At 36.0% G+C, this 13,957-nt stretch overlaps 1 protein-coding gene across 1 annotated transcript in view; it reads left to right on the top strand.

Moving 5' to 3' along the window:
- LOC140165108 (uncharacterized) overlaps nucleotides 1-13,957 on the top strand; it is a 453,311-nt gene that overhangs the window by 177,359 nt on the left and 261,995 nt on the right. Inside the window, exon 3 of the mRNA XM_072188535.1 lies at nucleotides 12,051-13,379. Within this exon, the coding sequence (XP_072044636.1) occupies nucleotides 12,069-13,379 (1,311 nt within the window). The 5' untranslated portion in view covers nucleotides 12,051-12,068. The remainder of the gene's footprint in view (nucleotides 1-12,050; nucleotides 13,380-13,957) is intronic.

Below are 13,957 nucleotides of genomic sequence, written 5' to 3'. Positions count from 1 at the left end.
TATTTAACAGTACTTGAAGTAAACTTTATAAATCTGATGATTTATACTTAAAGTGTATGTAGGTGGGATGAAAAGCCGACGATCAATTGAAAATTTTGACCTTTCAGTATTAAAGATTTGGATTTTTTTCCCAAAACACACAAAAAAATTAGGTCTTTTTGGGAAAAAATCCATATCTTCAATATGAAAGGTCAAAATTTTCAATTGACCGTCGGCTTTTCCTCCTGCTACATACACTTTAAGAATATATCATTAGATTTATATAATTTACTTTGAGGACTGTTATATATCAAAATTTGAAAATATCAAATTTTTATAATTTGTCATAAAATTTGTATTATATTGTGATTTTTAAAAATGAAAATTATTTGATATCAGAAAGACATGCTTCAGTATTCAGAATGCAATTCGACAGGTCTGAGGTGCTCTCATGTCCCACAAAAAATACTGTCGAAACGCATAATAAACGCTCATTTTGGATCCCTTAAGGCTTTAATTAAAAAGAAAGTTGTAAACTTGTTGCATCTAGTTGATTAAAGTGATGTTTGCTATACTGGTTTTATTATCACCTGTGTTGTGTTTACGATTCGTAATCCCACGAAGAGGAAGTTTAGTTCGTTAATGTGGTAGGCCTACAGCCACACGTACCCCATCCCCTGAACAAGCACATCCCGACTCATTTCAGGCGCGGATTCAGGGGAGCGCCGACTAACCCGAAGAGAAGAGAAAGGGGCTTTCGCCGATTTATGTTTAAAACAATTGCTAAAATTGTCCACCAAACCGCTTCAATTAGATCTTCATTTTGCACAAGTTTCTTACTTCTGAGGGGGGAACATCCCCCCTCAGACAACCCCCTGCGTCGCGCAAGCGCGCTCCGCGGCCATTCTTTTTTTCATTTTATTTTATTTTTTCTAAAAATTTGGCCCCACTCCCTGACTGCTCTGGATCGACAATCGGTAACAAAAGCTGGTATCGCCCATCACTATGAAGATTGACATAGACGTATTATAGGACTGGGAGCGAGTCTAATACGTGTGAGTAACGGCAGAAACCGGTTGTGAAGAAGACTACGTGGATCGCTACAAAAATAAGCGTCCTTAACAACCTGTCAACTTTAAGACAAATAGGTGAAAAATTACACTTTCACGATGTGTTTTCATAATCTTTTTTATTTCACATGATCCGTGCATATATCGACTAGCTATAAATGGAAAAATATTTTTTTAGACCAATCAAACCAATACATGGGTGTAGTACGCCCTTAAGGTTAAGGTAATAAATGCAAAAGGACGGGAATCGTCCCTGCTGATATACAATAGGCAATATCTTTAATGTGCTAGCCATGCGCTTCAACGGAAAAAGTTCAAGTTTTGAAATATTTGCTCAAAATATCAAGAGCTATTTTAAGAACTACTGAACCAATACTAGGGTTGTTTGTACTCATTTTAATGCATTTTTCATGCTGATTCCAAATATGGTCATGATAATTTACATTTCTGGAATTTTTGAATTGAAAAAAAATTTGAAACATGTCGTCTTAATTGTTTGGGTATTTTAATGCCACAACTACATATAACTATAAATAAATGGCGAGGTTGAGGAATAAATCAGCTATCACATATTTTTGAATTTTGACAACCGACCATGCCGTTCTTGAAATAAAAGAATTTTTCAAAACTAAGCCCTTTTTCAAATCTTTCCACGGATTATCGATGATCTGTATTCAGAGTGCTAATCACTGCGCATCATCAGCGCATGAGGCGTCTATTGTCATTGATAGATATTTGATTCTGTGGAATGGATTGAAAATGAGGTAGTTTCATAAAATTATTTTGTTTCAAAAACGGAGCGGTCAATTGTCAAAATTCAAAAAGTATGTGATCGCTGATATATTCCTCAACCACATCGGTTATTTAGTTCTGTTTGGTTTATGTGTTAAAATACCAAAAAAAAATCAGTTTACAACGATACAGTTCTTTCAGGGACACCCTGTATGTGTATATCAATCTCATTGTATTTCTTCCCAGTGTATAATTTTGAAGAAAAAACAATCACATATAGGAAACAGCCCAGGAAAATGACTCAGTAGCTCTAGTTCTGTTTGGTTTATATGTTAAAATACCACAAAAAATCAGTTTCCAATGATACAGTTCTTTCAGGGACACCCTGTACATGTATATCAATCTCATTGTATTTCTTCCCAGTGTATATGTTGAAAAAACAAATCCCATATATATGTAGAGGAAACAGCCCAGGAAAATGACTCAGTAGCTCTTGGCTCTTGACTTCATCTTACTATTGAATAAATCTTTCCATGAAAGACAGGAAAACAAATCAATTTACTGCAGTCGGTTCATTTTCACATATTGAACCATCGGCAATTATTTCACAGAATCTAAACACACGGAAGTCAGTGTTGCCAAAACTTTTCAGTGCCAAGGCACAGTGAAATGGCTCGAAACCCACGGTGACCGACTCCAAAGTAGCCTAATTTTTATAGGATTCCATAAAAAGCACCCAATACTAGATATTTGGGTGCTTCTACCCAAATTTAGAAGGTAAATCACCCAATTAGGAAGAAAAGCACTTGACTAAACTAATGGTACTTAATTGGAAGTTTACTGACTGATCAATAAATGGTCAAAAATCCATTTTTTATTGCAATTTGGAGCTTCAAAACCTTTATTATATGACTGAATTCAAAATTAAATACGTCAAATTACTGCTGCTGCCTGACATTTGCAAAAGTAGCCCAATTTAGGCTAGTAGTTGCAGTAGCACGTACAAAGGGGAGGGGGGCAGGGGCACAGGCTCCCCAGTTTAACCTATCAGTTGGGGAAAACAGTAATTCTGGGGACTTGAGTGGTCACTGTTCATGCCAGTCTGAGCTGGAAATTTTTCTGAAAAGATCATTTAGATGAAACAATGAATAGTGCTTTAAACCAAGAGTAAGCTTTACCAACTGACCCCTTAAAAACGGCCATATTTAAGGTTAAAAAACCTGAAATCCCTGGACCCTGAGAGGTTTAAAAAATTGTGAAACCAATACATCAAATTGTGGTATCTTTTTTTCAAACCATTAAAAATAATTGGGTCAACCTTTTTTTGGCGCAGCCACTCGGGAAACAGGATTGTGTGCCCCCACGGTCAAAAAATCCTGCGCACGCCACTGAGTAGCGGCATGGCTTTTTGAGTAGCGGCATGGCTTTTTGAGTAGCGGCAAGTGATCGCTAATAAGTAGCCCAATTGTGCGCCTAAGGCAGTAGATATGAAGGTGGAAGGAAGTATGGATGAATCTCTCCTTCACCCTAACCATTGGAGTGTTGACTCTAGATTGCCAACTCAAAAATATTTCAATATTTTAGATTTGAACATTTTATGCCCTTATTTGGAATAAGATAATAATAATAATAGAGTATGTCCTAGTGAGTACAAATTTGCTTCGTCTTCATACAGTGGTTCTGATTTACATAGTTATTTCAAGGATGAGAAGAATTCATATCAACTCTTGCACATTATGGACAGAGCACTGTTTGGCAAACATTAATTTCAAATCAAGCACTGCATAATTTGATTAAATCTAAGAATTATATACTAATATGTCAACAAGATATCATAAGAATCAATATTTAGCCAGTCGGTATATCTATGATCTGACGTGTATGACCCATTCTCACAAAACCTGGAGAAGACCATATTTTGAGATAAATGCTTTAAAAAAATATACACCCACAGAGACGAGAGATATAGACCGCGTGCAATCAGTCAAAGTCCCCGTACATTGTATGATGTGAGTTCTCGCATATTCATGAGGGCCGATTGTTCGATCGTGCCGTGTCTAACAATCATGTCAGCGTTGCGTGCCTTCGCGCATATGCGATAGAGTGTTGCGTGCTTTCGCAATTACATGATAGACCGTGAAAATACGCAGTAATTGCATAGCAGTCTCGCCTGTTGCATTTCAAGGAACAATCGGCCCTCATTATCGGGTGATGCGGAGACTTTGACTGATTGCACGCGGTCTGTATCTCTCTCATCTGTGTATACACCATAGGACGTGTGTGACCCATTCTAACAAAACCTGGAGTAAGCCATATTTTGAAATAAATGCCTTAAAAAAATATACACCATACAAATTTGTATGGGAATCAATATTTAGCCAGTCGGTTTATCTATGATCTGACGTGTGTGGCCCATTCTCACAAAACCTGGAATATTATTGGCAGACCCTATTTTGAGATAGAGGCCTTTAAAGCCATAATGTACAATCTTAATATATACTGCGCCCATAAAGTATCCTTACACTTGGAAAAAAATTCCAAATTTTAAAACTAAACCATATGTGGGTACATTTATTCTTTTAATAGATGCATTATCTATTATCCTGCACATTATGACACCCCATTGAATCCAATGTAACCTCCAAAAGTAAAGTTACAAGCATTTGATTAGTTAAAGGTCCAGTTTTAAAATATGTAGCAAAAATTTTGGAAATACAGCATAAAACTTCCTAAATTACAATCATGTAAAAATCAGAATTTTGACCAAACTTGTGGGCGTCCTCCTAAGCAAATTTTACAAAATGGCTTTAATTTTGAATCACTACCGGCACAGCTATATCAAAATATCAAAAAGCAAAACAATTGCAATGTTACTGGTTTTGTGTGAATGGGTCATGTATGCATCCAAGCCTGGCTGAATTTGATGCTGGTTTTGTGTGAATGGGTCATGTATGCATCCAAGCCTGGCTGAATTTGATGCTGGTTTTGTGTGAATGGGTCATGTATGCATCCAAGCCTGGCTGAATTTGATGCTGGTTTTGTGTGAATGGGTCATATATGCATCCAACCTGGCTGAATTTGATGCTGGTTTTGTGTGAATGGGTCATATATGCATCCAAGCCTGGCTGAATTTGATCAGAGAAAAGTCAACCTTAGTTTTGTGATGTTGACTACTACATACAAAATGTTCAAAGCCCACATTGATGATGAACTGAGAATGCCTGCAGTAGATAATATTTTTAAAGGGTTCAGTCGAACATAGTAAAAAGATGTAGCTTTTGTTTATGTCACTTTACTAACTACTGTAAATATCAGACTGACATATCTACAGCAGATAGCAAACTCACATAGGTAGCTATTATGCTGGCAATTTCATGTACCTTGTTATCTACTGTAGATAGCAAACTCACATAGGTAACTATTATGCTGGCAATAATACCATGCTATCTACTGTAGATAGCAAACTCACATATAACAATTATGTTGTCAATTTCATATATCATGTTATCTACTGTAGATAGCAAACTCACATATAACAATTATGCTGTCAATTTCATATATCATGTTATCTACTGTAGATAGCAAACTCACATATAACTATTATGCTGTCAATTTCATGTATCATGCTATCTACTGTAGATAGCAAACTCACATATAACAATTATGTTGTCAATTTCATATATCATGTTATCTACTGTAGATAGCAAACTCACATATAACAATTATGCTGTCAATTTCATGTATCATGCTATCTACTGTAGATAGCAAACTCACATATAACAATTATGTTGTCAATTTCATATATCATGTTATCTACTGTAGATAGCAAACTCACATATAACAATTATGCTGTCAATTTCATGTATCATGCTATCTACTGTAGATAGTAAACTCACATATAACAATTATGTTGTCAATTTCATATATCATGTTATCTACTGTAGATAGCAAACTCACATATAACAATTATGCTGTCAATTTCATATATCATGTTATCTACTGTAGATAGCAAACTCACATATAACAATTATGCTGTTAATTTCATGTATCATGCTATCTACTGTAGATAGCAAACTCATATAACTATTATGCTGTCAATTTCATATATCATGTTATCTACTGTAGATAGTAAACTCACATATAACAATTATGTTGTCAATTTCATATATCATGTTATCTACTGTAGATAGCAAACTCACATATAACAATTATGCTGTCAATCTCATATATCATGTTATCTACTGTAGATAGCAAACTCACATATAACTATTATGCTGTTAATTTCATGTATCATGCTATCTACTGTAGATAGCAAACTCAGATATAACAATTATGCTGTCAATTTCATATATCATGTTATCTACTGTAGATAGCAAACTCACATATAACAATTATGTTGTTAATTTCATGTATCATGCTATCTATTGTAGATAGCAAATTCACATATGTAGATATTATTCTGTTAATTTCATGTAGCTTTGCTGTCAATTTCTTGTACCATGCTATCTACTGTAGATAGCAAACTCATATTATGTCATATGCTATCTACTATAGATAGCAAACTTACATAGGTAGCTATTAGGCTGTCTATTCCATGTCCTATGCTATCTACTGTGGATAGCAAATATCTATTTTAAAATATTGTGAAAATGATTATTAGTTACAAAGCCATAGGCATATTTATTAGGGCTGCGTTACTTTTTGTGCAGTCTTTACCATGATATCTATTGTAGATAGCAAGCACATAAGTAACTGTTAATGTTGTCTATGATAGACATAGTACAACGTATTGTTTATTTTATTGTCCTAAGTAGGATATATAATAACATCATTGTCTACAACAAAATGAAAAAAGAATATGCTTCATTCTGTAAACGACTCCACACAGTATAGTAATATGTTATGATAGTAATAATGTAATCATGTTGTTACTTGAAAGGATGGAACTCCTATTCTTGCACCATACTTCAAAATGTCTTAACCCCATGAGAACTACCTGCCTATTGGTCAAAAAGGAGTTTTCATTATCAATTGGACCAATCAGCAACATTGTTAGAATAATTTCACCACACAAAAAAATTGGGGTGAATTATTTACAAAGCTCCATTCTGATTGGTGATTAAAATGAAGATATCATGTAATTGACCAATCAAAGGCAATGTTAGATTGGCAGGTAGTGCTCAGGGGGTTAAGTGTCTTAAGTGACCATATGCTGTATATACAGGCTTATGTTAACATGGATGAGATGTAGCATTTCATTTTCTATTCTGCATGGTGTTATTTTTGGTCTTGGTAAATTAAATGCTGCACTAAAGTGAAGCAGACGACATTGAAAAAATTCCCGCCAAAAAAAATTCACCATAAAAATGATAAAAGTTGGTGATTTTTTATGGATTGATTTGTGTGAATTAAATGCTGGCTGCACTTAAGTGAAGCAGATGACATTTTAAAATTCCCGCCAAAAAAAAATTAACTTAAAAAATTAAAATGGGTGATATTTCGAAACAAGATTTGAAAGAGGGATTAAAAATGTATTAAAATTATTATCAGAGGATAAATATGTCTACTATACCATTCCATCTTTAACAAGTGCATGTAATTTGCTATTCTATTCTATGTGGTGGTGTTTTTGGTATAGATCATTTGTGTACATACGTATCAAAATGATGTAGGGTACCTGCAGGGAATATGGGACCATTAAGGACGTTTAGCTTATTTGCATAAAAACTAAAGAAGATATGCCCACAAGAGATTGTTATGATGAACAACCTGTCCTTTAAGATTAATAAAACAGGCAATGTTACCTTGTTTTTATGTTTGTTTGGGCGCTATGACGTCAAAATGACGTCATCGTCAAGTGTCCCATATTACCTGCATGTGCAGGTAATATGGGACACTGTGTTATCTCTATGGTGAAAATCAAAAAGTTCAGAAAATCACTCTTTTGTTCTAAAAACATTTTTGTTACATGATTTTGAATGTTAAATGCAAATTTCTACAAGAAAATTCAATTTTCTGAATAGTTTTGCTTTTCGCATTGACAATGCACACAATTTCCTATGTGTCCCATATTACCTGCACCCATTCAGTTGAAAATCAGAGAAAATAATAATTTATAAAAGGAAAGTGCCACTTGTCAGTGGAATTTTACCTGCTGATAAGCTTAACCCATCACCTAAAGATCATAAAAAATGACAAATGCCCCCTCAGTACCAGAGTTTTTGGATACACAATCATAAAATGTGACGTCATTGATTTTATATCAGGCCAAAAAAAAACGACATAATTTTTTGGGCAATTTCACTCTTTTTGGCATTGATTTCCAAGAGTTTTATATATTTGATACACAGACTCCAAAACTGCATTTCTAGAAGCACAATTGATGTCTCTAAACACATAACAAATCAACTTAAAGTGTTTACCTTCTCTAAGCTACTTTTTGTTAAAATGAAAACAGGTGTCCCATATTACCTGCTGTCCCATATTACCTGCAGCTACCCTACTTGTCAGCTGCTACATATGTCTATTATATATAATAGCTGGGAATAAATAGCAGACTCATCTCAAGTGGAGATCACTTCAAATCATCCCCAAGTCACATGGTTTAGAATGTTCTCTGTATTCCTAATCCATGTGACTTGGGGATGATTTGAAGTGCCATCCACTTGAGATGAGTCTGGTATTTATTCCTAGCTATTATGTAAAATGAGACACATGTAGCAGCCGACAAGTACATCTTTTGATATGGATATACACATTTTATCATTAACATTTACTGTAAAAAGTGGAAATTTATGCACTTCATTTATTTTCACACTTTTCATATTCCAAACTGCTATCACGAAAATAACAGTGTGTGAATATATGTGACGTGTCATGTCAAAAGGAGACACTTTTGGGCAGGATCGTAAATGGAGAAATAGCCAAATATCTGACCGGGGTGATTTTTTTCACAATTTGGGTTTGTTGCGAATTTGTAATGTTCTTAACGTTTAAAATATTGTCTGATAGTTTCAGACCGGAATATAACTGGCATCTTGTATTTTTTGAGACATTTATTCAAGGCAATTCCTACTCTCAACATTGTCAATAATATTTTTAAAGGCCAATATCTCAATGTCCAATTTTATGATACAATAACTTACGAACTCAATATCTTCACTTAGAAATGTCCGATTTAATTGGGGAAAACGGCATTGTGGAGCAAAATATCTCTGTATTTAAGATAAATGTAAAAACCTCAAAATTGATAACCTTCCCAAAAGTGTCTCCTTTTGACATGACACGTCACATATTCCTTTAGGAAATTTAAAATTGTGATTTAAAAGACATGTAAAATAGTCCAAACTTGGCACAGCTCGAAATATCGATCATGGTAAAATGTCTACTTTACAATATGTTGTTGACTGTTAATAGCATTCATGTAAAGCAATATCCAAGACATTTACTGATGTGCAGTCATTAAATATGAATTATACTTTTCAAATTTAAATGCAGTCATCCAAGTTGTGTAAAAACCATATCATGCATGATTTAAAGACCCATTCAGTGCCCCCGGATTCAGTGATCCCAGCGAAAGTGTAAAAAAAAATTTAAATTGTTTACAAATTGCTATAAAGTGAAGGATAAGTCATTCAAATTGTCATTTGGTATTTTTGAAAAGAAAAATTCGGCAAAAACCAAAGCAGTAGTTGCCGCATTCAAATACATGTAGCTAATTTAGATACTGTCAGTATCTAAATTACAGATTCGTGTAAAATGTCTTATTTTGTCTTAAATACACAGCTTTCAGCAGAACCACTCGCAAGCTATGTTAGCACATCTATGACAATGACAAAGGTACCAAAATCTGAATTTTGATGATTTTTATGATCGTCCGGATGAGCAAATCACTGAATGGGCCTTTAAGTCTAGCCCAATGTTGATAAAGTGTAATTTGGCTATCAGTGTTGTACAGTCTATGAGCATGCTACCAAAAATGCAATTGGTAATTAGGAGTAATTATATATCAAATCAAACAAAAATTGACCGTTCAACTGTGATATGTCCCATGATTCGCCAGTATGTCAAATCAACGCATACGACAACCAGAGATGGTGTTTGTATGTGAAACGACAGATAGAATAGGCAACTGTAGTTACACAGTGGCCTATGTCAACCAGGCCCGTAACCAGGATTTATAAGGGGGGCTGACTTTGAAAAAGTGGACTTGGGGCGGATTTTGAAAAAGTGGCATAAAAATCTCTATTTTTGGGGTCAAAAGAGGGGATTTTTTTTTTTGGTTGTGGGTTGGCGATTTGTTACAGGCCTGATGTCATCTTATCATGATATGCCAGTAGGCCAAATCACAGAGCAAGGTTTTCATGCGGGAGGTATATAAAATCATGGTATCAAACTAATTAGTGCCTTATCTCATTAACTAGTAAGCCTAATTTTCAAAACTTGTGAGATTATAGAGTTCCATTCATGGATTATGAAATTCAACTTTATTCATTTTGTTTAAAAAAGTCTTATATCCTAAATCAGCAACAAATCAGTTCAGGAGCACTGTGAATTCATAGACCTGTCTGTGAAATCACATACCCGGGTCTGTGATTTCACATTTTTTTCACTTGTTTCAATTTTGGCAGCAAATAAAACACTTAGGCAAGCTGATACATTAAGATAGTTCAACTTCATCTGTGCAAATTAAAATTCTATCTGTGCAATTTTTGTTTTTGAAGTGCAAAATGATGCAATAAAGCAGAATTACCCGAAAAACTTGCAGCATAACTGTGTCCACTGTTTTTTAAAGATATTATATTGTTGTAGCTAAATGGAAATGTTTAAATCACAACATGTAAACAAATGCATGGAAGCATTTTGAAACAAAACTAGCTAAAAATACAGTAAGAAGTTATATTAGTAGGAGTATTTGCATTCACAGACTAGAATTTAGAAGAGTCTGGAAATTCACAGCTCCTCAGAACTGATATGGGGCTATTCCATTTAAAACCCACACTACCCCTGTGGAAGATTTTGGAAATATCTTCCACAGGGGGAGTATGTTTTTCAAATGTAATTGGTCAGAGTTAATCATTTTGAAACCCATACTCCCTCTGAATTATGGCTTTACCTATATCATTCACAACTGGAGTGAGTTTTTCAAATGGAAGTTACTCCATTGTCTATTCTATTAGAAACTTATACTCCCTCTGTGGAAGACTTTAGCTAAATCTTCCACAGGGGTAGTGTGGGTTTTAAATGGAATAGCCCATTGCTTGCATCTAATAATAGAGGAGGTTTTAATATGTAGTTATAAATCTATTTATCCAGACTTTGTATCGCTTTAAAATATTTGATGAGCAACATGTATCGGCTTGCATCGTCATATGACATAACAACACACTGCCATTTGAAGATTTATCATCCTATGTAGTGTTTAGATGCCTTCATATAATGTATTGTATACATTCCTATGCTTGTACAAAGTCATCCATCTTGCAGACGTTTTTTTGTCATTACTGTCTCGAAAAACAATATCGTTTCCTTAAAACAAATTACTCAAAGTCAAGTCGGAAACAACGAGTCAACGTGCAACATTATCGTCAATAATCCACGATGTCATAACATATTTGGAGAGGGCGCATTTCGGGTGTGATGTTTGTAAACTGCACGCTAACTGCACAATAATTGGTTTGCCGACAGTCAATCTACTACAGATCATTGAGGGTGAACCAGTGCATTACACCATGTGCTGAGCCATAGCATAGAAATACTAGATTTCCATAATTCTAATTTAAAAACACTGAATTTGTATTTATTTAAAAACTGTGGTGTGACTGTGCATGTTTGTGCTTGAGTGAAATTGTTTGTATTCTATAAAGCATATTGTATCAGTAACTTCGCTGAAGTGTACTATTTTCTTATAAAGGATTTGATCAGTTAATTGGTTAATATCCAACTCCACTCATCATCAGTGGCAGTCAGGTCCTCATAAATATCACTCGTCAATTCCAATATATCAGCAAGCCCACATCTCTGCTCTATAGCTAGCTAGCTAGCACGCACATGCATGCACACACACCGGCAGGGCAGTCAGACACACGTGTATGACTTAGCTCATCTCTCAGCGTGTGGGTACCCAATGGCGTTTGTTACTCTCACATCCAAGGTATCTCGTTTCACAAGTACGTCCTTCTTAAGTTTAGCTAACATGTTACTTCCCTCTCGACGTACATACGTACCAACCTTATTGTATCTGGGTTTTTTTGTGTGCTCTCTTTGCAGGTTGCTATGGTGTGAAGTATGGAAATGACTGGCAGTATGCCGAGTAAAGGAATACCTGTTTCTGATAGCAGCAGTACTGTGTCGGAGACAACCAAGATGTCTCGTAATGAGAGACAGAAAAATCACACCGATGCCTCAAATCCAAGCAAGGACAATATCACACCAGGGACATCATCATCGGAACAAGACTGGAATCATCAGTGCGTGGAAAATAAAAATTCAACTAAAGAGAAATCTGAGAAGCAAGGGGATGATAGTAAGAATATGTTAAGAACGCCTCAAGTTAGTGCGCCAGTTGTCGGCGGGGGTGTGGAACCGAATAACAATCTGAACAAGACGGAAATATCTACGTTGGGACGGAAATTGGTGTCAAGTCAAACTCTAGAAACAATCCCTGAAAATGGGAACGACGAAGGAGACGGTTGTCGTTCCAGCAATAAAAGTGCAAATAATAAAAAATCCTCTCAGGATGTAAAGAAAGAAGTGAAGTTTTCTGCCGAGAAGAAATCATCACCTGTAGGCCAAGTGAAATCTCAGAATAAAGCAACTGTTAAAAAAGAAAAACCTCCTCCTCCGGTTAGGACATTTGATACTAAAAGTGGCTGTCCACCACCTGTAGCTAAAAAGCCTAAATGTTCCACCTCAGGGCCAACTCGATTTGTGTCGTCAAAAGATCTTAAGAAGGAGCAACAGGAGTGCCAGAAAAGAACTTCTTCCGGTGGTGACGGTGAGGAGGCCGTATGGGTTAAACAGGATAGTGTTACCAGCGTAGCCAGTACTGGGTCAAATCTAGTTAGGCAGGATAGTTCGTCCAGTGTGGGTAGTAGTAGCATTGCACCGAGCATTACCAGGCAGGACAGTGTGACCAGTACAACCAGTGGAGCTGGACCGGGCATTGCCAAGCAAGACAGTGTCACCAGTGTCGCTAGCGCTGTGGTCAGACAGGACAGTACGGCCAGTGTTGCCAGCGCGGGAGTTAGTGTGGTCAGTACCGCTAGTATGGGCAGTTTGAAGGAATTGATTACTGGAGCGGATGAGAGTAAAGAGCATATTGATGTGACGACAACGGATGGAAAAGACAACCCCGGTGCGTCTGTAGTGACCGGAAACGGTATAACGGTCAGTAGCGGTGGTGGAGGAAATAGTCCAGTAGAGAGTGGACAACAGGAGACGAAGCCTAAAAAGATGGAGGATCAACTTGTTGAAATCAATGTGGATCTTCTGTGTGAGGGATATCTTCAGCCCTGCAGCTCGGAGACGATGAATTGCAACTCGGAGAGCCAGAGGTTACTAGCTGTGGATAGCGGCTTACCTGAGGCATTGGAAGATGTGAGTAGCAAATATTTATGTTGTTTATATGCAGTGTGAAAAGTCTGTACTAAAGTGTTTATATGGCTGTACTTTGTCCTCCCGAGTCAAACTGCTGTAACTGCTTTGTTGATTACTAGGCAGATAATGTGTTTTGCTTTGGGAGTACACTTATTCAAAGCTTATTCCTTATATACAGGCAGAATCTTTAAATGGTTTAGGAATATAGAGAACGATCCTTAACTACGTGACTTTGGGATGATTTGAAGTGACCTCCACTATGGAGATGAGTCTGGTATTAATCCTGGCTATTATGTGAAATGAGACATTGTTCAGAAAGAGACTAAGATAGTACTATACAATCACTATTTCTGTCGGGATGTGTATGGGGGTGTGTGTGTGTATCTGTAATAGTTTTTGTTTGTGAATAGGGGAAGGGGGTTAGGTGAGGTCACAGGCATAGATATTCGTGTTTGGTAAAACACATTACTGTGGCATCTAGTACAATCACTATTTATGTATGTATGTGTATCTGTAATATATGTGTATGTTATCAATTTGATTAAAGTTTTGTAAAATAGATGCCATTCCAAAAGTAT

This window comes from Amphiura filiformis, chromosome 11 (genome assembly GCF_039555335.1).
Source record: "Amphiura filiformis chromosome 11, Afil_fr2py, whole genome shotgun sequence".
Classification (NCBI taxonomy): domain Eukaryota; kingdom Metazoa; phylum Echinodermata; class Ophiuroidea; order Amphilepidida; family Amphiuridae; genus Amphiura; species Amphiura filiformis.
The sequence above is the reverse complement of the archived record's forward strand: the minus strand, read 5'-3'. Positions and strand labels throughout refer to the sequence as shown.